This window comes from Anser cygnoides, chromosome 12 (genome assembly GCF_040182565.1).
Source record: "Anser cygnoides isolate HZ-2024a breed goose chromosome 12, Taihu_goose_T2T_genome, whole genome shotgun sequence".
In the NCBI taxonomy this organism is placed as follows: Eukaryota; Metazoa; Chordata; class Aves; order Anseriformes; family Anatidae; genus Anser; species Anser cygnoides.
Window position 1 is genome coordinate 3,896,699 of NC_089884.1, and position 27,614 is coordinate 3,924,312.

The following is a 27,614-nucleotide window of genomic DNA, read 5'->3' on the forward strand; positions in this document are numbered from 1 at the left end:
GGAGAGATTATTTCTAAGCCCTTCCCCCTTCCCTCTCCCCTCCTCTTCCAGGACCACACTGACAGTCCCAAGGGAAACAGTGGAGAGACAGGGAGAGGGCAGGATCCTGCAGCTCTCACTCAGCATATTTCACCAGGAAGCCCCACGAGTCCAGGAGAGGAGCTGCCACTTAGGACGCCGTCTCCTTTGCAAAGGATCTATTAGTACAACACACATTATACCAACACATACAAATATTTTCCCCTTCCAGGGAAGAAGCAGAGAAAGAGAAAAGAGACTTTGATCTCCAGAGTGCTACAGTGATTTTTTTTTATGTAATCAATACCATAAAATATCCCCAGGTCTTTCTGCTGGATTGTAACTCAGCCGATCAGTTTACGGCATGTATACTTCACCTGCGGCGAAGGCAGGCACCGGGCAGCAGCCCGTGGCGCGGTGGTGAGTAACTTTGGGGAAGTTTCCTTGGGGTTTTTGTAGTTTGCTGACTTGGGGTAATAACTGCCTGTGAATCTTCAGAGATTATGAACAAAACCAGGGATTTGTTCCTGAAAGGATGAAGGGGGGGGAGGTTGGTAATGTGTATTTCAATTGTTTTTCTCCCTCTGAGCTGACAGAATACTTTGCTTTCTGTCCATGTAACAAAGTTTTCTATAGGGTGGGCAAACGTCCCCTGTATTTTGCCAGTAATTTGCATTGACTGGGTGGATAAGAACACTTGTCATTTAAACAGCAATCTACTCTTAAAGCATTTTACAAACATCTACTAGTTAATGCTCACAGTGCCCCGGAGAGGCAGGCAAAACAGGCGAGTAGTGAAAGGAAGAGGAATTACAATCTGAGCATTCAAGTTAAAGCAATTAAGAACTTCGCATCCAGCTGACGGCAGGTAATTGACCACTCTAATAACTATTAAGCAGCTTAGTTGAGTTAGTGTGTATTTAAGGGTTTATAGGAGCACGAGAGCCATGTGCCACCCACCAGAAAAGGCAGCGATCTAGCAATGACCGCAATGTGCTGGGAGAAGGGACCGATCTGTTCACGTTTGGATTTGCAGGCATCCGACCCTTTGCGATAATTATGAATGAGGCTTTAGCTCTCCTCCGTGTCTGTGTGTTGCCAGACAACCAATGAGGCTGCCAAGCAAATTGCATTCACGGGCTGCAGATTTCAGGAAGAAGCACAGAGGTGACTTTTACTCACACACACGCACTCGCTAATTTTGTGGTTTAGGAAAGTAGCCTGAAGCACCCTTTCTCTTGCAATAACTTCTGCTATGTTTTCTCCTTCTTCACCTGTCTTTTGGCTGACAGATAATCCTGGTCTGATGCCATTTCGGATGTCCCAGTGAGAACTCTTAGAGATGCCTATTCTCTCCGGAGGCAGTGACCAAGACTATAGTAACATTAGCTATGCTTCTTGTAATTCCTTGAGCCATTTCTTTCCTGTCTCCGTTGAAACTCCTTCTGTCAAAGGGGTTCATTACCAAAGAGCCAGGAGGATTTACCACCCCGATCAAGTCTCTGCAGTCGATCTAAAGACAGAGATCATGATAAATGTTGGAGGCATCAAGTACCTGCTACCTTGGAGTACTTTAGATGAATTTCCCCTGACCAGACTGAGCAAACTTAAGCTTTGCAGCAGCTATGAAGAAATTATTCAGCTGTGTGATGATTACGATGAAGACACGCACGAATTCTTCTTTGACAGGAACCCCAATGCTTTTGGGATGATTGTCAGCTTTCTAGCAGCAGGGAAGCTGATGCTCTTAAGAGACACGTGTGCCTTGTCTTTTCAGGAGGAGCTGAGATACTGGGGGATCGAGGAAACCAACCTGGAGAACTGCTGCTTTCGAAAACTATTTCAAAAACTGCAGGAGTTGGCCGAGGTACGGAAAGAAGAGGAGCTCCGGAGGAGCAAAGAAGCTGCATGTGTCTTGGATGAGAAAACAAAATTCGGACAGTTTATGAACAGACTCAGAGATATGGTAGAAAATCCCCAGTCAGGGCTCCCAGGCAAAGTCTTTGCTTGTCTCTCCATCCTCTTTGTGGCCACCACAGCTATAAGCCTTTGTGTTAGTACAATGCCAGATTTAAGAGCTGAAGAAGACAGGGTAAGTAAGTCCTTTATAACTGATCTAAATATAGAATTAAAAGAAATTTGTTTGCTTTGCTAGGTATACATCATTAAAAAGATGAAACAGATACAGAAAATCCATAGCAATGAGTTTCAAAACTGCCCCGGTAATGAAATGGTCTGCAACAGAAAACACAATAATAGCTAAAAATCAGTTTCAAAATGACATTCAAGAGTAATGTTAAAAAAGTACTTCACTAACTGTGAGCTAAAATATAGGAAAGTGTTTCTGGACAGAACAGATATTGCAGCTCTATAATACGGCATTAGTTTTCCTTCTTAAAGAGCATTTGCTAGTGTAAGTTATAAACTTGTTACACTGAGACTCAAAGTCACATTGTGGAGTTTTCAACATGTTTTACTCTCAGTTATAAGCAATCTCTTGTTTGGACACATCAGCAAAAGAAATGTTTTCCTATGACAGCTTTACTTTTAAAAACAGCCAGATGTCTTCCCTTTTGTTAACTAAGGCAAATATTTCAAGAGGAAGAAATATTCATTATTTTCTTCCCACAACAATGTTACATTTCAATAGTTGCATAAAGATTAAAGAGATAAGAGATACATGAATAATTTTCACAGAAACAGATACTTAATGCTGGGCCTCCAAAAATCATGATTCCATGCTTATAGAACTTTATATTTGCCCCCATATATATATATATATGTATTGTAGGAGTAATGCCAAATACTAACTGAACTGCTAATCACATACAAAGCCTTTTCGAGTAAATCATCCACAGTAATTCAGAGCAAATAAGTCATGTCTGTATCATACATGAATGATCTTTTCTATAACATTTCTGTATTTCAGCATTATACAGATTTGTTATTCTAATAATAAAATGGAGGAAAGTAAAAATCAAAAGTTATTTCAGATGTAGCAATGTTCAAACTTATCAAATAACCTTGACTAGTCTGTTTAATGAATCCTTCACTTCATTTGCAAACTGTCCTTCCAAAAGTGGTGAGCAAAATCAGATTAAATGAACTCCTTACCCCACTAAGATAAGACACTCCCCAAAGTATTGTATATTAATGAATAAAGACTTTTTTACATTTGTAGCACAGCGTGGTGTACACAACAATACATATATATTTTATTTCCCAAATAGTAATTCAAAACAGCATAGTCATGGTGAAGATATGTTGTGATATTTGATGTCTTTCAATAACGCTAAGGACTGTACAGAAGGCTGAAATTCCATGTTCTGTTTAACTCCTTAAATATTAACTTATATTTGCATAGGAAAACTACTACCTTTCAGTGATAAGTCTGGTGCTCTTGTTGTCTTCCACAGCTATTACTTTTGGCAGAAAAAAATGTTACCCTGTTCCAATGCTTCTTCTGAGAAAACATTTTAAATATAGAACATCATTCTTAGAGTTAGATGCAAAAACATTACAAACTCTGCTCTAGGAAGTGTTTCTCACTAACTTTGTTAATGGAAGCAGTCAGATGCATTTAATTTTTATTTTCCAAGCAGTGCAGAAAAATCTTTTGTAAATACTTTTCATGGAAAAAGAGCACATAATATTCAGATCTCAGCTAGATGAAATATGTTATGCGTTTTTGAAAATAATTAACAGCATTTTAGAAAAGGAAGGATGTTCAGGTTTACAGGTATATCTGCTAGCTGAAGTGTAGCTACTATACCTAGACTTTCTATAAAACACTGATAACATTACTTCTTAGAGATTTGCATAAATATACTTTAAGAACAAGCAGACTGGACTGAAACAAACTCAAAAGCAGGGATGCTTAATGTGCAGGGGAAAGGATGAAGGATGAACTTGGGCAAAGGAACAGATTTGTCCAAACATCACATAATTTACATTTACAACACCAGGCTGGTGCACCTTGTCACTGTGTCCCAGAAACACAGAACAGAATATTGAAAGTCCTGCTATTTGAACCGTTTAAAATTATGCCAGTGAAAATATAGTGGAAAATGTGGGATAGAATACTCACACCTTATGGAAAAGCACAGAATTTGACATGTCAGATATTTTCCATCTCTAAATTCTCAGCCTGCAACACCTAAGATTTTATTAATGGGGTTTCTAAAGAGCATATCAGCTACATCTAAACAAATAACTCACAGAGCCTGACTGATTAAAAATACTACTTGGTTGCGACCGAGTCACACCCGGGGAAACTGCAACTCTGCGCTGAGATTTGGTGCTCAAATTGTTCACTGGCTGGCCTCTGAAAATGACTCACAGGATGAGGCCACATTTACCAGCAACCTGGTACAGGCATGCAGCACCTGAAATTTTGGCACTGGGGGCTGAAAAGATCACCTGACATCCTTTTGCCCAGAGACAAAAACCAGTCAAACTCCTTCAATCTAGTTTCTGCACAGCCTGCAATTCCACACCTGACCCTAAAGATGCCCCATCCTGAGATTTATTCATTTCTGAGGTAAAGCCTGACTAAACCTCTATGCATAAACGTGCTGAAGGTATTTTAAGAATCCATATTCCAATGTCTTTAACACTGGAAATGGAATTTATCCGTTCTGAAATACAAATAAAAAAGGCTTTACCTCTGGCGAGTATGTATCACTGTAGGCTCCTTTTTCACATCATCACTGCCACACTAAGAGAGGGAGAAATGGCTGGGTTCCAGCTCAAGGAGAAGAATCAGGTTTAAAAAAAATAAATAAAGGAAAAAAAATAATACAAAGTGACTTCCATTTCACTCAGAGGCTTGGCTGATCTCACCCTGCAGGCACACGAAATCACAAAATCACTTGTTCTTTTAGCAGCTGCTAAGCCAGGGCTGGCTTAAGAGGAAGAAGAGCTGCCCGGGCAGGCAGAAGAGCAAAGAGGAGTCCTCACCACCCGAGGGAAAGTGAAAAGTACGGTCTCTGGGAAAGGGATGGCGAGGAGCCAAGGCAGGAGCATCCGCACCAGGGCAGCCCAGTCACCCTGGCAACCCGAGGGGAGGGAAGGAGCCGTCCGCATGGGCAGTGGAACGGGGAGGGGGGGGCTGGCCTAAAGATAGACATCCAGCCGAAGCAAAAATATAGAGCAAGTTACTAAAATTGACGCCACGCACATCCCCGAGAATATTTCAGATGACATTTAGGAGCTTCCTCGTTAGAAAGAAGAAATAGAACCAGAGATATATGAGCAAACAGTTCTGTAACTATATGTCACGCAAGTACGTGACGTGAAGGAAAACAGCCCCAAGCAGAGGAGGTCAAAAGTTTGGGAAAACTCTAGAGAGGTAAATTTGTGCGGCTCTAGTGATCTCAAGTTTGAGCCTGACCATGAAACATGTGTATAAATGAATCTATCACACACAGTACTATGGAAAGACAACAATTTAGGTTATCTGCATAAAACAACTAAAATTTCACATACAATATCCATACAGCTTTATCTAGGATATTTGCAGCTATTCCTTATGGAGAGCAAACTGTCTTCAGTAAGGAAGCAAATACAGCATCACCAAAATGTGGTAATCAAGGCATACGTGTATGTACAGGTAGAAAAGAAAGCATATTTGGCAGCAAGGAACTCTGTTTATTATTGATCCAAACAGGTAGCAGCTGTAAGCCTGAGAGAACTACAAGGCTGCATCCTATTTAGGATAAGAAAGCTGAGGCAACAAAATCTACATTTTCCTCAAACAAAGGAATTAAGTTGAGTTCAGTAGGGTCCAGGCAATAGTCCCATCAAAGTCCCCCCAGAGTCTCAGTCCCACATAAGAGTCACTATCAGCATCCAGGGGGTGTAACTGAAATAGGCACTGCTCAACACATCTAATCCAAAGGGAAAAAAACATCTTTACACCTGTGAAATATGGAACAAAAACACTGCAGAAGGGCTTGGACAGTAAGATTGTCTACTTTGAAGCACTCCTGGGATTTTTTTTTTTTGGGAAGAGATTTCTTTTATTGAGTCCCTAAAATTGGCATCCTCTGGAGAAATGACTCAGCAGAAAAGGTACAGCAAGGACTTTTCTTCAGGAAAGGCAAGCAAATTATGGTCAGGGAAAAAAAAAAAAAAAAAAAAAAGAAGAAAAGGAAACCCCAGATATTTCCATTCCGTTTCCCTCAGCACTGGTGGCAATGATGTCTTTTTCTCCTGATGCAGAAGTCTCCAAAAAATTACACTTATATGACATCTCAGTTAAGAGAGAAGGAAACATCTATTCTCTGTTCTCCCTCTGTTCTCCAGTGATAAGTGAGTGGTCCGACCTTGTTACTACTCATTTTTATGTTTGCTCTTAAATGATCTTGATAGGCCTGTAATTGCTTTAGGTATTGTATATAAGCTAATGAAAGAGAACCAACATACAAAGCAACCAGTATTGTCAGGCCTAATGAGTTTATCTTGAAACTTAGTATATTCATTTGCTGAAGCTCCAGTTCATGGGGTCATTTGATTACATGGAAATCTAACTCATTTTAAAAGACTACATTTTTGGTCACTGGTTATATTGAGAATCCAGAAAACATGAACAAAGGCAGAAAAAAACAACAACACAGAGATACATAATAAACAGGACTATTTCTAAATACGTATATATATTTTTTTCATTCTACATCATTATTAGAATCATAGAATGAATCCCAGAATGGTTTGGGTTGGAAGGGATCTTAAAGCCCATTTAATTCCACCTCCCTGCATGGACAGGAACCCCTCCCAGCAGCCCAGGCTGACCCCAGCCCCATCCAGCCCGGCCTTGGGCACTGCCAGGGATGGGGCACCCACAGCTTCTCTGGGCAACTATTCTGGAGGCCCCGACTCAGGTTTTTTGATGCTTGATGTTGCTGCTGCTGTCCGTATCACTCTGAAAATGGCCTATTTCGCTTGTAACCTAGAGGAAACTGCCCAGAAACACATTTTCTTTAAAAGTGGCATTACAGAGGTTTATAGGAGGAAAAGCAATTTATTGGTCTTCCTGTGAAGAGAAAGAAAATCAGACAAGACATTTGTTTCACCAGGGTTACTATTGCCGCAGCTAAATGGGGTAATTAAAAAACGTCACATTGACTTGCAGTTAACCAGTTCAGTATGTGAAGATATGTGTGCAGGAGATATATCCTCAGCATTCAAGCTATTAAATCCATTGTGAAGACATTATAACATTATACTCCAACCCTGCCCATAACCTGCAGATAACATTAAATCTCGCTAGTGCACTTATTGAAAGAAAACTTGAAGGGCTTGGGGATGAGTGGAGAAGATAATAACCCATATAGAGAGTGTCACTGAGAGGTGTGCAAACCCAGTCCTACTGCTTGCAGTCTGCAAAGATAAGGCTCTCCATCAGAGTGTAATTTGGCCAACTGGTAGAAGCAATCACCTTTGTTAAACAGGATATGACAGCTGAATTTTGACGGATACCCTTGGCTACTGACTTTATAGCTTTTAAATAACAGGGTCTAAACACTGATCAAAAAAAGAATTTTCTAGCTGAATATCCAGGGCAAAATGATTCTTGCTGAATAATACCTTTTTTTCAATGAGTAGTTAAGAGTACTAAGAGTATTAATGAAGTGGAGCACTATTCGGACTATATTTGACCAGCAGAGGTATTTGACAGTAACTCTATGTTCAAATTTATCTTCTAATACAAGGTATATATCACACAAACTATGGCCCAGAATTACTTGTTCTACTGCAAAGAGATTAATGAAGTTCTGACTTTCAGAAACACTTTGAATGCTCATTTAAAAGCGTAAGACCAAAAAGACACGTGTACATGCCTATTTACAAATATATTGGTATATACATATGACTTGAAATTACTTGGAACAAAATAAAGCTGGACACGCTTTAGATTTATTGCACCCGTCCAAGAATTTTTCTGGCTTTTTATCAGAACACATATTGTGGACACTCACTTGCCTAAATTATCTAGTCATTCAGTACAGTTCTGATTTCTTCTAACCATTTTAATCACAAATTAAAATATTCCAACATTTGAAGATATGAAAAAGTGTTTCACTGAGGCACCAAAAACACATCTACTAGGTGCACTTAGCACAGGTTGTATTAGTTAAATAACAATTGAATAAAGATATAAACATAAGCTGTGAAAAAAAAAAATGAATATTGAAGTACTTTGATATATACATATTATTGCATTATGGGACATACCTGTTTTTGCAGCTTACATATCCATACAGTAATGTCAAAAGTTTAGATTTTGGAATTGGATCATTATGTTAAGACACTCATTTAACAGTTGCACACTATTAGTGATTATTTTCCAAGCATCCACAAAGAGCATTGCATACTTCAGCATTAAATATAATATATACAACAACATTGGTGAAGTCTACAGTACTTAAGCCCTGCTCTACATAACCAGAGAGGGGCACCAGGGGGATAGATCCTGCTGAACATCCCTGTCTCAGCTCACGTCCACTGCCACAGAGAGCAATTTTCTTTAGCAGCTCTGGACACTCCATTTCAGTGACTAAATGGATTCTGCATGGTTTTCAGAAGCTGCCTCTGCCAGCACAAGGTCCAGTGTTCAGAAGACACAACTGGACATTATTAGTTTGCCTTATGTTCATCCAGCTTTGGCTGTATCCCAACAGCACCAAGTCTCCCGGCTCTGCACGCTATCCTGGGGGGACCCCCAGCTGCTCTAGCTGCTCTGCAACAGGCAGGCAATCAACTGCAACTCAGTGTGCCAGCACATGTGCTCCTCCCTGGGAATCATGCTTTCTTCTCCTTTCTACGCTTTCAAAGTTTGCAATAGCCACACTAGGAAAAACCTTGTTCACTTTCCTCACTTGAGTACTCTCAGGGGGTTCAGCACAGATCATTACCTAATAAATGCTTTCTTTGGAAGATGGGTATTTCCTCCCATGGAGAAGGCACTCTATCTTTGGAAAATGCTATTTGGAATCAATGCATCCTCTAAATTCATAGAAGTAAGGCATCAAGCATTAAAAATAAACAACCACCCAAATTTCTCTGTGCTGTAGAAATTCCTCCTTGAATGTGACAGAAATCTCTGAGGACTCTTCAGCTTACTGCTACAGCCAAAATCAGAATCTGGTATTTTAGTTCTGAAGATGCACGAGCAGATCTAATTGCTAATTTCACTGCAGCTTCAGAGCTACGAACTGCATATGCTGTGCTTACTCCCACAGTGTCAGCTCCTCCTGTCAGCACCAGTATTTTCCCTTAAAACAGATTCAGCCATATGTGGGGCCCTGCTGTACGCCCTGCAGTACACAGGTACAATAACAGGTACCTCTGCTGCAAAGAGCTTACGATGCAGGAGGAATGGAGCAGAGAAGAAACGGTAATAGTGCAAAAGATTTGATCAGAAGTAAAACTGGAAATTGAAAGTCTTTCTTCTAAGTCCCAGATAAATACCTGTCATTTTGAGTATATTGTTTCTCACAGTTACAAAACGAAGTCTGCTAAATTTCTTACTGGAAAAATAAAGAAAAAGATAATACCTCCACATTTCTCTCCGAATACAAATGTTCTGGGGTCACCAATTGGCTTAGATCAAATTGAAATTCTTCAGATTGATTCTCACAGTGTTTGCAGAATAAGGACCCAAGCTTAAGAGTTAATCGAAGTATTTTATTTCAGTTACATTTCCTCCCCAGAGGGGATGATCTGTGTTGGATACAGAGATAAAAATTTCCCCTTCTCTATGTTCTTTGTAATGCCCACATTAATATAATCCCACTATTAGTTTAGTTTCCTCAAATTTACTAGTTAGAGCAATTGTTTTCATAAGTCCAGGTTTCTTTCCCATAAAGCAAAATGAGTGGAAAATCGTTCTGTGATCAGAATACACAGCACTCCTTTAACCAGCTCATCATTCTGTAAATCAGGTTACAGTTCTCTCTCAGCAGGCAGTAAACCTTTTGATTTTATTGCATGGCTCTGTAACCATAAATCCAAGTTTTGAAGTGATCCAAAACACGGGGTTTTCAAGTTCTCCCTGGCCATCATTTGATTCAGCAGAGCATGGTTTCATTATTCAAATAATTGCAGCAATGCAGTCGCAGTGATTCAGCAGTACCTCCAGCCCTGCAGCTGGATCCCACAGCTCCAGGTAGGCAGGGAACACAGACTGGTACAAGACTTACTAACTGAATTGTCATTTTACGGCCAAAAGAGATTTCTCTCCTGCGTCTGTTCATTTTGTGACACAGAGAGGGATAAGAATACCTGGGAGATGGTTTGGTATCTTGGTTATACAAAAATCTATGCAAAGTTTTTGGTCTGGTTCCACTTCACCTTAATGACTTTCCAGACTTGTAGACTCACTCTGTAGACCCACTGTGCGAGAGAGAAGAACTGAAGCTACATTACCCTGCATTTTTATCCACAGAGGGAATTCTCTGGGGACAAGCTACAGCCCATGATGCAGTGCCCACGTATAACCTTGAGAAGTGCAGAAGGCTGGAAAACAGCACCTTGCCCAGGAAATAAGTCAACCTTGGGCTTAGAGAGGATACATACACAGCTGAATGGTTTTCTTTATTTTTTATTTTTTTATTTATTTATTTATTTTCTGTGGGGGCCAAAAGGCCAGCCTGCAGGAGCACCTGGCTGCAATAAGCCTCTCTGCCAGGCGGTGGGCAGCAGTCAGCCTGAGCAAACAGGCAGTGGGCAGGTCGGTAGCCTCAGTACAGACTGATCCCATCTGCTGCCATTCCAGTGGCCGCTGGCCTCTGTCCACAATATAGCGTGTGGACCAGGGAGAAGGGTCTGAGCAGTAACTGGCTGTATCTGAACGTGCCGAAATAAATTGGGACGTGCCAGGGTAAGTTTAGCAGATGTGGACTGTGACCTTGCACCAACCCTGCTGCCAGGCATTTCTGGTGTGAAAGATGGCGTTCTGGCAGCTTGTCCCTCAACTGCAGAGTACTAAGCAGGTCCAGGTCCTGTCTGTCACTGTTTAAAGCTCCAAGAGGAGGCTGAACCAAGAAGAGTCAAGCGTATTGCTTTATTGAGTTCCTTCTCTGCTTCGTTCTGTGTTTGTTTAGTGTCTTTCTGGGTGACTGAGCACCAAAACAGCCTTTACTCAGAAGCAATCACTACTGCGTCTAGGGTGGATCTAGCTGGGAAGATGTTTCAGATCCTTTCTGTCCAACACTTATTTGTTTCATGTCGATGAGCCAGCTGGTTTCCATAAATGTACCCTGCAAATAACAATGCTTGCATGTAGTGATTCAAGCATGATTTCTAACTGGGTTTAAAGACTTTTATCAGCTCAGATCCATAAATAATATTACTTGTCTTTCTAAAGGGTAAATATTCACTTCAGAAATACTGGGGTAAATCTTCAGCAGCAGAAAACTAATCATCAGGTCAGGCAATGATTCAGAACAGCTTTTCCCTAGCATATTTTAATTATAAAATGCCTCAGAGTGCAACCAAGTGGGTCACAAATAGCCAGTGCAAAGAAGACCCTGAGGACATGAGAACAGCTCCTTGGTGCTCTTATCCAGTTATCTATAAATGAGTTTATAATAATATTTTTTCTCCTTGTCTAGAAAATGTAAACAAGTACATTGCGTATGAAAACCAAGGTGGACAGATGAGATATATATTCTGCAAGGGAGATTCTGATTCAGTCTCCCTGGGCATTGCTACAACTATTGATGCATGTACAGATATTATTTTCACTAGATGAGATTTATATCTGTTGTAAGATAGGATAGTACAGCATAATTCTAAGATCTGGTTTTGTTTATTAACCTAGATGTCATTATGCTTTAATTAATGTTTCCTGGTAAACTAAGAGAGCACTTGGCCAGGAAATTTATCTTATTTATCCTATCTTATGAGCGGCACATATCTCAAGTTCATTTAGCTTGAATTCACTGTTAGGGAATAAATTTCACTTCTCTAAACTCACTTGTGCAATTAAGGCCTGCGATTTAGATGCAACACATCACTCTGGCCAGTGCTGGCATCAGAGGTGCTGAATTCCTGAACCTCAGATCCTTTCAAAAAATGTACTGCAAGAAAGTTACAGCAAAGCTCCCGAGAATTCAAACATTTTTCCCTAATAGTAATACTACATTCTAAGCACAGTCCCTGTGTAGATCCAATTTGCTTAAACTTTTGTAAGGAGAGTAGATTAAGAAAGCAAAATATATAGAATTATTGATTATAAACAGAATATAGACTTGACTAGATGAACCCATGGTTCACCCAGGCTTTAAAACTGCAGTCCCAGTCCCTTGCATCTCACAAAAGAAAAGGGCCAGAGAAAGGCAAAAGGGATGGAATGGCTTCACTAACGCAGGCAGAATTCCTGAGGACAGGAACAAGCTACGACCTGGACTGCGACAGAAGTCTACAAAATTGTAAATAGCAGGAAATGAGGAAAGGTCCATTGACTATTTAGAGTCCTTCCCAGTATGATAGCTTAGGGGCATCAGATGGAACCAACAGGAACTTAGTTCAAAGCAAAGAAAGAAGCAAGTTTGCATGCAGTAGGCAGCAGACAAAAAGAATGGCCCAACTTTATAGATGAGAAACACAAACACCACCTCCAGCGTAGGAAGCTCTGGAGTAGAAAACAGAAGCCAGGAGACTTGTCTTGGGCACCCGTGCCTTCTCAGGCTGGTAGAATAGGGCACTGGGCTAACTGGACTCACTGTGGCTATTCTTACTTTTTATTATGAGCCTATTGTTTTCATATCAAAAGAGAAGTTAATAAAAGTATCCAAAAATGAGATTTTTTTTTTACTGTAACGCTATAAACATTCCAATACATAACAGAACCCAGAAAATGAGCCATTACCTTATACAGCAGAAGGAAGTAATGAAAAAGAAGTATGAATTGCTTATTATCTCTGGCGGCAGAGAAATTTGAAACAGCCACTTTACTTCTTTGAGGTGGTGTATAAATTTAAGAAATCATACAATATTTCAAACCATTAGGCTCAGTATATAATTTTTTATATACAAATCATTGTGTCCTTTGTTGCTGAACCAAATGTTCTTTTCATACATGAGATCAATACCAGGCACTCTTTTTATTACATTCACACCATACGTTGTAGAATTCAGCTAGAGACAAGTTCCATAAATCCTGATAAATTCTTACACTATTCAGAAGTAAATCTGCAGGAAGTATAAAGTGTTAGATGCTCACTCACTGCTAGCTTTGTTCTAATTGTTCTCCCATCAGAGTCAATGACAGGATGAGTACTGATTGATGCCATGATAGTGTAAAACATCTCAGAGGGTTTTATGGAAAAATCCTACCCAAAACTTTTTGTGGTCAGTTATAAATAAAACCTCATATTCCCTCCGTGTTCGTGATCAGTGCTGCATTGGTCTGGTGCTTTTATAAGTTCTACTGCACCATGATACTATGGGTATAAAAATGCAGTCAGGAGGAGAAAAAAGTCAGTGATAAATTTGACTCAAAGATATAAAAATAAAAGCTTAGAATTCTGCTCTAGTTAATATTGAGGGCAAGAGAGGGAGTTTTTTGTTTTGCTTTGGCAGTCTTTGATCACTAGAATTTCCCAAATGTTTTTGCTTTGTTCCGAAAGAGAAAATATATAGAAGCTGTTTTTCCACAGAAACTCCTTTATTGGCCGTTTTTGCAAAACACCTCTCATTGATCAGAATATTTGGCTTATAATTGGACAGTTCACTGAAAGTAACTAACATCTGACAGGAGGTTGGTGGCAATAGCAAATCTGAAATCTACCATTGACATAGGGGTGTCTGTATTTTGGGAAGTACATGGTATTTGAAGTCAGTGTGCTATTTTGCCTGCTCTTTGGACAACAGCTGTAGGTGGAACATAAAGCACTACAAGGTCTGAAATCATCAAAAATACTAAGAGAAACAGAAATTGGCCTTGGTATTTGTTGTTTCCTCTTTTCCCCTCTTACTACAATATTTGCTGTTTTGAATGGAATACTCAAAATGATCAAGAATCTTCAAAATGACTTCAAATGACAACCTAGTCACCTCCATGCAGAACTACAGTACTGCATGGATAAATCAGTTCCCTCCAAGATAAACAAGGATGGTTTTGCTGCATGCTTTCATCCCGCATGGGCATGTTTGAGGCAAACACATCCTTTTTCCATCCATCTCCCTCAAAAAAAAAAAAAAGAAAAAAAAAAGTAAAGAAACCAAGCACAGAATACACTGCATTAATCAGTGTCAGAGACTGCGATACTGTAACTCTCTTGATTTCTGCAGAAGTAGAAGCAAAAGGGGCTGGTTTGAATCATATACAAACATTTCTGAAGTGTCTTTTGCAAAGTATATAAAAAAGACAAAGTGTGCTAACAGGGGAGAACTCACCATCCTTTATATCCACAGTTCTGCACAAAGGAAAAATAAAATGCACAGTTATGTTCTTGAAAAGTTTGGCTTGAAGAATGCTCTTCTGAAAAATGAAATATGCAATTGGGAAGCTGCCTGCACAAATTGCTTTCTCTAAGCACAAATAACTTCCCATGGGGATTACTGAGGCAACTGAGGTTGGAGAGAAGATAAAAACTCCCAATCAGTTCTTCCCACACTACTCCTTAACTTACATACTCTGTTCAAAAGACATCCTAGATATTAACAGTTAAAATTCCCAGCAAACAATTTTTTTTTTTCTTGTATTTTCCAATGAAGGAATAGTGAAAACTACACATTGATTTGAGAGCAGCATCACCTGTAAATGTATAAAAGTAGATAAATAGCAGATGTAGTGGAAATTCAGCCCAGTTAACAAAAAATAAAATAAATCTTGATGGGACCAATGAATAATTCACAGGCCACATCACTGGAGTGACCACAGGCAGGTCTGTGAAGAGTCCATGCTGTGCTGTACAAATAATTTACAACAGAAAAAAAGTGAACACTGCATAACACAATTGCTGATCACAAGCACTCTTATCAAGCCAAGTCAGCAACTCTGCAGACATCAATGCACTCTAGATACTGTCACTGCAATGACTTCAAATAGGGCCATAACCTCATCATCTACACATAACTCTAGCAGAAGCGAGTCTTTGTTACCTTTTGAGATGTCTATTTTGAGAGAAATTATGATCTCCTTTGTCCACTGTGCATAAAGAGAAAAAATCCCCAGAGTGCTAACTCCCCAAAGAGAAGAATTGTTCTGACACACTGTGTTAAAAAAATAAATAAATAAATACAAGATATATTATGATTTTACCTGGGGAGTCTCAGATAGCCAAGGATCATAACATGTGATAATGATGACAGAACTACAGGCTATTTTTATATAGGTCTATATTTTTTATATAGGTTTATTTATATATTGGCTTTTGCACATTCATTGCCTGAACAACAAAAAAATGTTACGTCTCAAGAATAGCTGTAATTCTATCAAAAAGGGCACTCTCAAAAAAACATCACATCATATTTGATGCAGAGTGTAACTGAACACTGTGAGCAAATTTAATTAGTAATAGGGGTATGTGTTTCCCATGGTGTTTTTCATCAATATTGCTTGTGAAACGTGGCTGAGAATGGGTAATAGCATATAAGGAACAGTTCCTGTATTCTCTAATTTACCCAAATAATCAGGAGTTAGTTTACATTTTCCTCCTCATTTTACTGCAATAGGCCAAAAAAATTCATTTAAGCTCAGGAAAACAGAATAAAAAATAAAATGTGAATCTGAAGTAGCAAACTAAAGCAATTCGTTTGATAACAAAACCAAGGAAAGCACTGCTCATAGCATGGAGTCTTAATACTGGGAAAGGATTCTTCAAGGCAAGTTCTGCCTACAGGAGGATATTTATTTTCCTTTCAGTTGTAGTTATAAAACATTTGTAAATATAGAAAGAAACATGATTTGCATATGGATAACTGAGCCAAGGATCCAGATGACTTACTGAATCTCTCTGAACCACTTTTAATTGCACCAGAGTACGCAACTTTTGCGAAAGCACCACGCATTGAACAGCACCAGAAGTTTGCAGAGACTTTTGAACGTTAATCTTTCTTTTGAAGAGACACTATATTTTGTACAGGTTAATGAACCAGTCAAATTTAAATTAAATTGAGAGCTGCAGGTTGGAACTTAGAGGCTGTATGCTCAGAGGGAGTTGAGTTTTTCTCATATTCAGAAAAGAGTTTCATGCATTTGGACTGGAAGAAGCAAAAGAATAAAATAAGCAGGCAGTATATCTGTTCATCTAAATATTTCATGTGCTTATTACCTCCTATTCACCGTTGAAAGACAGCTACCATACAACCTGCTAGCTGGGATTTTTATTATTTCTGATGTTAGTGACTCAAGAAGGTACGCATGGCTGCTTCTTTAATATTTTTGGATGCTGGTTCGCAGACTGTTCTTTTATTTAATTCTGTTTTCGTTTTGTGTCAGGGTGAGTGTTCCCAGAAGTGCTATTACATCTTCGTCATAGAGACCATCTGTGTGGCTTGGTTTTCCCTGGAGTTCTGCCTCCGATTCATTCAAGCAAGGAGCAAGTGTCAATTCTTCAAAGGGCCCCTGAATATAATTGACTTCTTGGCTATTTCACCCTATTATGTCTCCCTCATCTTGGCAGAGGATGACTCAAACGAGGCGGACGACAGGCCAAGCAGCAACACATATTTGGAGAAGGTTGGTTTGGTGCTACGGGTTTTACGTGCCTTGAGGATCTTGTATGTAATGCGCCTTGCCCGGCACTCCTTGGGCTTGCAGACTTTGGGCCTCACAGTTCGGAAATGCACACGAGAATTTGGCCTGCTTTTACTCTTCTTATGCGTGGCTGTCACTCTGTTCTCTCCTTTGGTCTATCTTGCCGAGAACGAATCGGGCAAGGTGCTTGAATTCACAAGCATACCTGCCTCTTACTGGTGGGCCATCATTTCAATGACCACTGTGGGGTACGGAGATATGGTACCGCGGAGCGTCCCAGGCCAGATGGTAGCTCTGAGCAGCATCCTCAGTGGGATTCTCATCATGTCTTTTCCCGCAACATCAATATTCCACACTTTTTCCCATTCCTACTCGGAGCTGAGGAAGGAACATGAACGACTGCAGTCTCGGGTAAACAGAGTAAAAAATGCCAATCATTCTGGCGAAAGTGACACCTTCAATGACACAGACAGCTTGATCCTGGAGGAGCCAGCATCACCGATCAAATACATTTACACGGGGAACTAAGCCTTGCTGTAAAACATTCCCAAGAACAGGAATAGAAATATACATATGTATGTCAACATAATACATAAAGCAAAGCAAGAAAATTGGGTTGCAGCGCTATTTTTCTCTGTCAGGATAGGTATAACAAAGCAGTACAAGCCAACGCAGCTGGCTCCAACACATTATTATGAACGCAGAGGTTTTGAGAATGGCAAAAGTCGGAGTTTATTCGGTAATAAATAAATATTCATTCTTCACTAGGACTAACGATAAGATTCAACTTTGTCTCTGCCAGTTATGTATCTTGCTGAAAAACTAATATTGAATGAATAGCAAACAAAACAGCTTCTGTTGGCACAAATAACACTTATTTTATTTGCCTTTGAATTTCCAATGTTCTTTGCAATTAACACCTTGAGCCAAGCATTAGAAAGGATTTTTTCAGGGCTATGCACCAGTGTTATTTATACAATGCTCATTAGCCAGGCATACAGAAGACGCCTCAATATAAATCTGAGCTCTGTATCTAAAGCTATTAATAAGCTTATAATAAAAGCACTATATGTGAAAGCTTTCAAAGCTCGCCTGTAATAAGAAGATCAATTTCTAAACAATGAATTGCACTGCTGTTGTAAGACACATAGTGTTTGCAAGAGAATTTGCTTGAAATACAGTTGCAGTCTGAAACTATAAACATTTCATACTAGACAGAAGTTTTCAAACTTTTTTCATATATTTAAAAAAATGAAAAAAAAAAAGGGGGGGGAATAAAACCCAAACTTATTGAACATACAATTGAGCTTGTGTTTTTTTGTTGCTGGTGGTGGTTTTTTGTTTGTTTGTTTTATAATTGAATGGTGTTGGCTTCTCTAGAAGAAAAAAAATAAAAAGTTATCGAAAAAAAAATGACAGCTCAGAAGTATTCAAATGTATAAAGAGCAAAAATGAGAGGAATGATTGCCGGAGGCAGTGGGAGTGATTTGCTAATGCAAATAGAAGATGTCCCTCTTGGCATACACCAGTCTAGCCAGAAGAAAATGACAGGCCTACAAAAGTCAAAAATGCTACTTCTTGAGATATTCTAGATGATATTTTATAATTCAACCTTTTAGATGCTGTGAATGCAGTTAGTGGAAACCTATGCCAAGACATGAAAGTCACGTTTGTGCATACATCTGTGTGTACAGGGCCTGGTTTGCTCATGGGTCCTCAGCTTGTAAGCAGTCCTGGTGGTATCTGCAGAACTTTGACATGTATTTAAGTACCGAGATGAAGCAATTCATTAATATTTTAATCAGATTTTCAGCTTTCATTATTCCATTTCCTAAATCCTGCCAGGTTCCCTATGACCTTGCAGCGAAGCAGAGCTCAGTGAGATGACCCTTGAGTTCCAGTTTTCAGCAAGCACCGTGCTCAGGCAGGGCATGTCCCCTAGAGCCCAGGGGACACTTCCAGGCGTGTGACCAGCCTCCCACGTGGACACACAAACGCAGTCACCGGCAGAGTTATGCAACTTCGGGCAGGCATTTGGGAGTTCCAGTTTTTCGATGCTATCCTCGCTGTGCTTTATAGCTTAAGTAGAGAAAACCACAGTTGTTGGCACAGTTCGCAGCACGTGACTCAAATTAATCTCTTGGGTTTATCTTGCTATTGACCCTATGATCTAAAGCAGGGAAACTCTAGCAGATTATAGATGGGATGTAGCAACACAATTGGAGCAAGTAGACTCTAGATGACAGGAGTTTTTATTTGCCACATAACAGGTGGAATTTCTGCTGTTTTATGCATAAATCCATCTGATAATTTTTTTATTAGCTTTTATTTTTGCCAGTGATTCTCTACTGCAGGACTACTCAGATAGGAAACCAAACAAAATCCAGCCTAGATGTGGACCACGACCTCGACCCCTCCAAGCTCCTAGGCATGTCACGCCACCTGCATTTCTCCTGGGGATTTTGTATTTCTTTAGGGTTGTTTCAGCTCCTCAGGAAAAACCACTGCATACCACCACAACACCCACTGCAGCACGCTTCTGTCCCTCTGCTCTGACAGAGCTGAAGACAGTGCTTGCCCCCTGCTACAATTACCTAAATTACCTACTTTTTTTTTTTTTTTTTTTTTTTTTTTTTAAGAATTACCTACCTACCTTCTCCCCCCCAAAACAAAACAAAAACCACCACAATGCAAGAACGTGCTGAAACTTGGAGGAATTAAAAATAAAAAAGAAATCACCAACATTTAACAGTGAAGTAAGTGCCGGTACTTTTGGCAGAATCAGGACCGTACCACACATTTCCGTTTCTAACCAAATTTCTTCCTACTGCTGGGTCAGGCCTGCACCAGCTTTCATAGAAAATGTCCTTCATGATTCACTGCGTTATTAGGAAAGGAAAAAAATATGTTGAGGGGAACATTTAGTTCCTGTGTAATTCAACTGAGTAACGAATTCAGAACAAGCAGTTACAATTAGCAGATATTGTTGTTGCCAAGTACATATCATTTCAGAACTAGACTTAATTAAAAGAGCAGTTTAGGTGCCTGGCATCGAGCCTCTCTTAGTTCAGAGCCTCTTCCCTGAATCTAAATCCTAGAAGATGCAGGGGACCAGCACCCGTTACCCAGTGGGCACCATGTTCCTCAGCCCTTATCAAGGCACCACATCCCTTTTCTAACTTCTAACTGAAACTCTGATCAGCAACATCTTTGCCGCATAACGAAGGACCCACAAAATTCCCGATGATAATGCTTTCTTTAGGGGAATCAGTAGATATCCTGCTCTGCAAACCAGCTAACAGAGGGACAGGATCACAGGGAAATGCAATACAGGACCCTCCCAAGCGCCAGTCTGACTCAGAACCAAAACACAGTGAATTGGTTTTGATCATGGACTAAATGCAAGTTTCCTATGATGCTGGAATAGTACTGAGGGACTAAGACCTTTGCTCTGACCTAACTGTAATTTCTTCAGGGATTCTGCAAATTGCTTTGAATTCTCTCTGTAGCACTCGTACCTCCCAGCCATTCTCCAGCTGTTTCTCCTCTTTGACTTTCATCAGTTCCTCTGGCAGAGAAGCTTTATATAAAATGGATGTATTCTTTTAGTAATGAAGTCCCTTTACTTTCATGGAGTCAGTGTTTTATAACTTATAACCTACTGTTAGATCTCCTGAAAGTTGCTTTTTATCTGTCTTTGGCAATCTGAAGTTTGCATCCAGACACTAGCATCTATATATAATTCAGATTAGATTTATTATTTAAATCACAAATTAATTGGAGAGAATGGTACATTATTTATGTGAATTATTCTGTAATTTAATCCTAAGTATTATGCATATTCTAAACATAAATTAGAGCTGAGCTATTTAAAATTTATGTTGGTCAATATATTTTTTTTTATTTCAAACATACCCAAACAGTAAAGCTAATTATTTAATTTCTGCAGTTATTATGAACATTTAAGCATGTCTGCTGATAAAAATTATACAGATATGCCCCCTCTAATTTTATTTTTAATGCAATTTTTACCTTTTTTTTTTTCCTTCAGGAAAATGTTCTAATACATTGCATTGATCTATAAAAAATGATGAACTTAAAAGGTCAAGGAAATGAGAAGTACAGCACACTCCCTGAAAGAGCAGCAGAAAGTTTTCACTTTGATGAGTTAGCCACGTGTTAAAATTAAAACTGATAAAAGGCCAATATAATACTCAAGTATCCTGAATGGAGTCTGTTTTCTGCATTCCAGCACATTTTTACTGAAAGTGTTAAATTCCTTTCTGTGAACTATTTTGCTTATGTAGCAACAGCTTGTCTGAGCTAAACGGGGTGTTCACCACTTCCCTGGGTAAAATTTACCCCTAAGCTACATCGTTATAAGAGAGAGCTGCATTCTAGCAAGGACCAAGGAACCAACTCAAGTGAAAACGACTTAGATCATCAGCACCAAGTAGGAGTGCTTAAGGGCCACCTTAGCGGAATATTAAAGTAGACTCAGCAAGAGGGAAGGGTAAAAATCCAGCTACATTTCATTTTTTTATACTTGATTCCTGCCTGGTTGTAAAAATAAAGCATATATCTATAAGAGAAGGGCTGCAGAAGACCCTTTGTTTGCATCTCTTCTGAAAAAGAGAGTCTGTTATATCACCGGTAAAAAGTACCATAACTAGTAATAAGATGTAATCTTGATACACCACTTAATGGCACTTAAAATTTTAAATCTTAAATGAGACGGTTTACTGGTTCATACCTGACAACTTTGTTTAAAAAAATAGAAATCCTTTAGGACTTAATATATTAGCATAGAACACCATACATGCAGATGGCAAAGTCATAATATCTTCTGAAATTCCTTGCTTGCCAGTTCCAGTGTTCAGAGAAGAATTAGTCAGTTAGACACTAACTACAAGTCAACAGGTTTCATCTTCTTCAAAATAATTTCTTTTTATCATCTTTCAGGAAACTGATATGTCTCAGGAAGAATAAATGGAGTGATACAGAACTTTTCTTCTGCCTAAAGTAGATGAGGTGGAGTTTATATTGACCTTACACAGAAGTGAAGCCCTTTCAATGCCTTTGTGAGCACTCAGTGATTTTTCAGTTAAATTCAAACAAATTGCATGATCATTTGCTGATGTTCCACCGCTTGCCTTTAAGTCTGTATCTGGGTACACATCACTCCCTACACTTCAACAGTTACATTCCTAGATTCGCAGCTTCTTTTGTCTTTGCCTTCCTGCTCTTGGAAGCTCACATCAGGAACGGTTCATTTGCTATACAAAAAGCCATATCGTTATGAATCCCAATAGGAAAATTCTATAACCTTAAAGGTGCAGAGTGACAAATACCAAAGATAATTGAATTGCATTCATGAACAGAGAATGCCAATAAAACAAACATGAAGTGCTTTTATTTCCTTCGATCAACAGGTCTTGTACCATCCTGTAAGTGTCTAACACAGTCTTTTAATGAGAAAATTTTAACAGATTTTCCTTAAAATTTCATTTGCAAATCATTTTCTTGAAATATCTTCACCACAACAAAGTAGATGACAATGATAAAACTTTATGCCTCGAGGATCTACTTTTCCTCCAAATTATAAAAATATTCATTAGTCTGGCGTTTTCCTTCTACCAAGATATCCTGAAGCTTTCCAAACTGCCTACTTTCACACCAAATTAGTTAGAGCTGATCTGGCTCTGAGAGACTTTTATATTAGAATTTCATAAGAAATCATCTCAGCTCAAAGACAAACTCCAGGAAATTTCAAAGAAGGAAGAGCTAGGAGCTACTGATGATTAAAGAAAAAAAATTACACAGTTCAGCAAAGATACATGAATAGACTTGTACAGCACAATTACTAGGTTTCTAACAGGATATTTCTAGCAATCAGAAGGTAAAACCTTGGAAAATTTCTCTGCCTTTCCCACTGATAAGTTTTCAGTTTGATTAATGCTATTAACATAGCTTTATCTGTAATTCCAACTCTGTTACATAGGTTCATACCTAGGACATTGTCTGCATCTAATATGAAGTGGGACTTAGTTCAGTAATTTACAGGGTTGATAAAGATAATGCTATCAGCTCATTAAGGTGTAAGTATGCATGCTTAAACAAACTAAGCTAATTTCACACCAATACAAAGATACCTAATGGAAAATGAAGGTCAAATAGATTTGTGCCATTAGTGATCCGCAGATTGTGAAATGTTCTAGCAGAATTTAAAATTGCATTTTCCTACAGAGTTTTGTATTTCTGAGTAAAACTGTGACAAAGAGTCTATTCCTTTGAGTTATTACACGAGTAGCATTAAAAAAAAAACCAACAAATTTCAAGAGTAAGATTATTGGAAGGAACACTGCACAGAACAAAAGATAAATCAGTTTCAAATTATGTCCCAAAAGAGCAAAGTATGTCAGCATTACAGGATAATGGGTTTGCTGGTCTTTAATAACCGTTTGTTGAATTAAGAGCAAATTAGGGGCCTGTTTTTGCAGGTTGTTGGATAATTCTTGTGATCTGCAAAGTACCTCTGGCTCCTGTGGAAGTCTAGAGAGCTTGTATCACCCAGTATACTGAAAACTCTACGTAGCTCTTAAATTTTATACTTGATTTCCAATGAGAAAACAGATTTGAACACTGAAGCAACACAGATTTTGACTGTTTTTTTAAAAGACTTATATTTTTTACATTGCTAGGTTCAGTATCTCATCTTGGGATACCAAAAAAAAAAAAAAAAGCCTAGATGTGGTGTGAATCTCTATCACTCTTAAAATCCATAGACTTCAACAACTTACTGCAGTTGAGAACAGGGCTGCAAGGACTTCTCTATTGCTGCAACGTTTGCTGTCATTCTCCTGCTTCATCAAGTGGTTCTGAAATGCAAAAGAGACTATCAGAAAGCTGAAGAGAACGACTGACTTTCCTTTTACAAATAACTGATCAACACTTAAGGCTCTAGAAGTCCAGTTAAACAGTGACACCTGCAACTTCCTTGTTAACATGAATTGCAATACCAGACGTGAACACAAGCCTTTGTATTTCCAGTCTTATCTATACTTTTAGTACTGCTGGTTGTCATTTCATATATACCATGAACTCCCTAAAATTACAGACTACACACTCTCAAAGTGCCACACCAAGCACTCCCAAACACCAGCCTTTCCGAAAGGGAGGAAGCTTCAAAGGACCTTCAAAGCTCCTGCCAGATTTCCAGCCTGGCTCATTCTGGGTGGGAAACTGGAAGAACAGGGAAGCAAGTCTTGATTCATCCTGTCTACAACACAAAGAGAAGCCACTAAAGGCGCTCTAATAGCACCACAGGGAATATCCCAACCTGTAAATAGCTATTAGATAATTGTTGTGTTCTTGTACATGGGAGAGAACACACTCTAATTAGAACTACGGGGAGGTGCTGAACCTGCTCCTTAAGGGCATGCTCATTTGAGAAAAGCTGGCATAATCACAGCTGTTTGCTTGCTCAACTTTGGCTAAAAAGCAGCACTGAGGACTGCCAATATTTATACGATTCTCCCATTTTATTCAGAGAGCAAAAGCAACAAGCCAAAAAGTCTTGGAGCACCCTGCACGCAACAAGACAGCAATAGCACTCATTTCTCCTATCTGCTTTTCCGTTGAATAATCAAGCTTATTAGCTGTGGACGTTTTCTTCTAAAATGTGGCAGGTAAGTCAGGCGGCTTCTAAGCTGAAGGCTCTGCACAGAGCTGAACCCTGCTCGAAGTCATGAAAGAGAATTGTCTCAATGACTTGTGTTTGTATGACTGGGTGTCATGAGATAGAAGAGAAGCAGGTCTAGAGAAACAAGTATTAATGGAGGATTTTCCTCACAAAACATGTGAGTTTGCCTGTAAGGAAGGACACAGCAGACAGTTTTTAAGCTGACATCTCCTCAGCTGCGGCCTGCAGTGGCACATCTGAGGATCTGTGTGTGTCTTTGTAACACTGCATTGGTCTCCCTCCCCATATAGTCCCTGGGTGCACTTTTACCGACTGAAGAAAATTATCAAAGAAATATCAACGTATGTGCCAAACGTCCAGATGAGTCTAACTGAATCTGCAGGAACACTGCTTTGGTGTTGAGCCAATATTGAGACATCAGCGTTCAGGATCTTCTCCCACTCTTGCAGCCCATCAAGGAAGCGAGGCGCACACGGACAGACAACGTGCTCGCGCTTTAGTTGCTGCATTACAACTCCGTTCCAGTCAGATCTGAACCAAAGGCTACTGGCCAAGCAGGACCCCCACTGCCAAGTCACTGTGCTGGTCCCCTTCTTGTTCAGCATCTTATCTATTTTCTTACTGCCTTCTTAGACTAACACTTTATAACACTGCAAGGCAGCCTTCAGATACACTTCTAGCGTTCTTATACAAATTAGAACAGCAAGTTGAAAACAAAAAAATAAAAACAACAACAACAAAAAAACATACTCCAGAGATTCAGCCCTTTTTACCTCTGGGACTTCTATCTCTTCAACGTATGAATTACCAAAAAAGACCTCACACACGCTGCTACCTGTGGCTCACAGAGATGCCGCCATCCTCTGAAACCTCATAGCAGACCACAAGCACCCTGCCTCTAAATCATGCTTTCAAGGCCAAAACGAATCAAGAGCTTCATTTATAATTAACATCAATGTTTCACATCGTAGAAACACAATTCAGGATGACTAAATCTCTCCCCTTTTCACTTCCTAAACTTTCTGATAGTTAAGACCCTGCCTCGAAACCAGTCTGTAGAGGTCCTGCACCGAACCCTGCTCAGCCCTGGACACCCTCCCAGAGGTCCTCACTCCTTCTGCCTGACAGCCCTCTAGTGGTACCTGCACTACTCAGCAAGGTAAAGGAGCAGCAAACAGAGCCTAGATGGATGGTCCCCTCCTGTCGGAGCTGGTAGCTGGGCCCTTAAAGTGGAGTTTATACCCTATACTCACGTCACTTTATTTATTTCTGGTTATCCTATATAAAATGGTCCATGGACACAAACACTCTGAAGATACCACTGCAGCCTCTCGGAAAGTCTTGCCAAAAGGTTTTCATCATGAAACGCACACAGCAATGATCCTGACAGCTGCCTTTAGCTGATGTCTCCTCCCCAGCTCCCCACTTACCTCTCCCAGCTTTCAAGCATGCATCTTGTGCAACTCCATTAACATCGGGTATAAAAGAATTTGTTGAAGTTCCTCTGCAGACTAAGTTACTTGCTACAGTAAACTGCAGCTGATTCCAAGGACTTCCTACCTCCAGTAACAGGCTGATCTCTTCTGGTTTCTTCCTCTGTTGACAGTTATGTCCTTTTACATCCGAAATGCTCAGGTTTACGCTAACTGCCCTCAGAATCACCTAGAAATCTTTGTCATGCTTTTGCCTCCACATATTCCCTGTCATAGCATTTTACGTGAGCCCTGCAGACCCCATCAGCCTCCACTGTCCCCAGCAGAAGCAACCAGAACCAGAAGAGCCAATCTGCAAAGAGTTTTGCTTGACAGAGTAACAGAAACCCATGTAACGCTGTGCACATTTCTAAGCTCACTAGACCATTGCACTCATTCCTAACTACAGACATCATTCACCAGGCTTGAAACGTTACAGGAGCTGCGTTGCCTTGAGGTACTGAGAGCTGTGAAATTAGCAGTAAAGTACCTTGGCTAGCTTAGCATGAAGGCAAGAAGATTGCAAATTAATGTTAAGTTTGATTCAGGTTTATCCAGAGGGTAAGAATGTATTCCAGTGTTCAGGGAAGGAAAAAATAGTTTAAAATAAAAAAGATTTAAAGAGTCAGCATGACTTTTCAGAGTCAGATATTATTATTCCATATATTAAAAAAAAAACACAAAGGGGAGTTAACTACCTCAGTTTTTTGCCTTCAGCAGAATACGTAGGGGTGAATTTACAGTAGACCGACTGATACAGTTCAGGGGAAAACTTCATTGCCAAAAGCATTATTTGGCCCCAAATACAGTAGCTGGTCAAATTAGCTCATTTCTCCCCCCCCCCGAGCAGCATCAGGCAGCTTACTGAGCCCAGGGCTCCTGCTAGAAAGAGATGCTGCAAACGGGATCTGTAGGAAGCAGAGTTCTGGTCAGCTACAAACATAAGGACATCGACAGGTCTCAGCTTCCTGGACTTCGACCTTGTTTTTCTTTTATTTCCAATACATTCAATCCCCAGCTTAAATAAACCCCCCCAGTTTTACCTCAACAGAGATGCTTTGTAGAGAACTTGAATGCAATGTTTTCCTCCAGCATTCAGAAGAGATAGGTGAAACACTAACATCAATAAATAATGCAGGAACTACTGGTTCTAACTTTAAAGATTGACAGAGAACACCACTCCTATTTCCTCTACCCCAAATTCTCTAAAAGAAAAAAAAAAAAAATACATTTCCTCCTGTCTGCTACCAGGCTGACCTCCCATCCCAGACCCAGGTGTCTGAGCTTTCCATGAGGCCCATGCCACTGCTGTTCATAGCGATCTATAATAACGCCCAGCTGGCCTTCATCCCCCAGCCTGACTCATCAACACAGAGACATTTCTTCACTCACACTGGCTCTACATCTCTTTGTAAAGTCCACAGGCAACCAAAATGAAGATGCCTCTAAACATGCACCTTTATGTGGAATGTATAATACCCCTTGAGAGGAAAATGACATGATGCTTCCCAGGACATAGCGCAGCAAAAGGATGCTGTGTTACGCACTCTGGGAAATTCATTTTCAGCTTTTTAACCCCTATTATAAAAAGGCAGTGGCTTTTGTCAGAGACCCTTCCATTAGCTCCTTTCACAATTCAGAGGCTTCAGTCACAGACCTGTCTCAGGATCAGCCCTCCTTCAGAGTTCATACTGAAAGAAGTAAACAGACTTGA

General features: G+C 39.7%; 1 protein-coding gene and 2 long non-coding RNA genes across 6 annotated transcripts in view; 1 reads left to right on the forward strand and 2 right to left on the reverse strand.

Moving 5' to 3' along the window:
- The window catches only part of LOC136791774 (uncharacterized), a 59,456-nt gene extending 54,629 nt beyond the window's left edge, over positions 1 to 4,827 (reverse strand). The window contains exon 1 of the long non-coding RNA XR_010834378.1: positions 4,683 to 4,827. This is a non-coding gene — a long non-coding RNA (uncharacterized lncRNA). The remainder of the gene's footprint in view (positions 1 to 4,682) is intronic.
- On the forward strand, positions 1 to 18,434 carry KCNG4 (potassium voltage-gated channel modifier subfamily G member 4). Of its 2 annotated transcripts, XM_048075050.2 has the most exons (4): positions 1 to 438; positions 1,055 to 1,185; positions 1,311 to 2,110; positions 16,469 to 18,434. In XM_048075050.2, exons 3-4 carry the CDS (start codon positions 1,361 to 1,363, stop codon positions 17,252 to 17,254), a joined length of 1,536 nt encoding a protein of 511 aa, XP_047931007.1. In that variant the 5' UTR covers positions 1 to 438; positions 1,055 to 1,185; positions 1,311 to 1,360; the 3' UTR covers positions 17,255 to 18,434. The 2 variants fall into 2 exon arrangements, with proteins under 2 accessions (XP_047931007.1, XP_013050514.1); XM_013195060.3 differs by lacking the exon at positions 1,055 to 1,185.
- LOC106044867 (uncharacterized) lies at positions 10,996 to 27,614 on the reverse strand. 3 transcript variants are annotated; one of them, XR_001212516.3, is made up of 3 exons: positions 26,944 to 27,613; positions 23,527 to 23,604; positions 10,996 to 11,279 (listed from the first exon to the last, which is right to left on the reverse strand). It is a non-coding gene; the product is annotated as an uncharacterized lncRNA (long non-coding RNA). The 3 variants fall into 3 exon arrangements; XR_001212517.3 differs by lacking the exon at positions 10,996 to 11,279 and adding an exon at positions 17,121 to 17,260 and having other exon boundaries at positions 26,944 to 27,614; XR_007167532.2 differs by lacking the exon at positions 10,996 to 11,279 and adding an exon at positions 18,666 to 18,805 and having other exon boundaries at positions 26,944 to 27,612.

Coding starts and splice junctions, on each gene's coding strand:
- KCNG4 (XM_048075050.2), top strand. CDS start 1,361: ATGCCTATTCTCTCCGGAGGCAGTGACCAAGACTATAGTAACATTAGC. Junction 2,111..16,468: donor TAAGAGCTGAAGAAGACAGG/GTAAGTAAGTCC, acceptor GTTTTGTGTCAG/GGTGAGTGTTCCCAGAAGTG.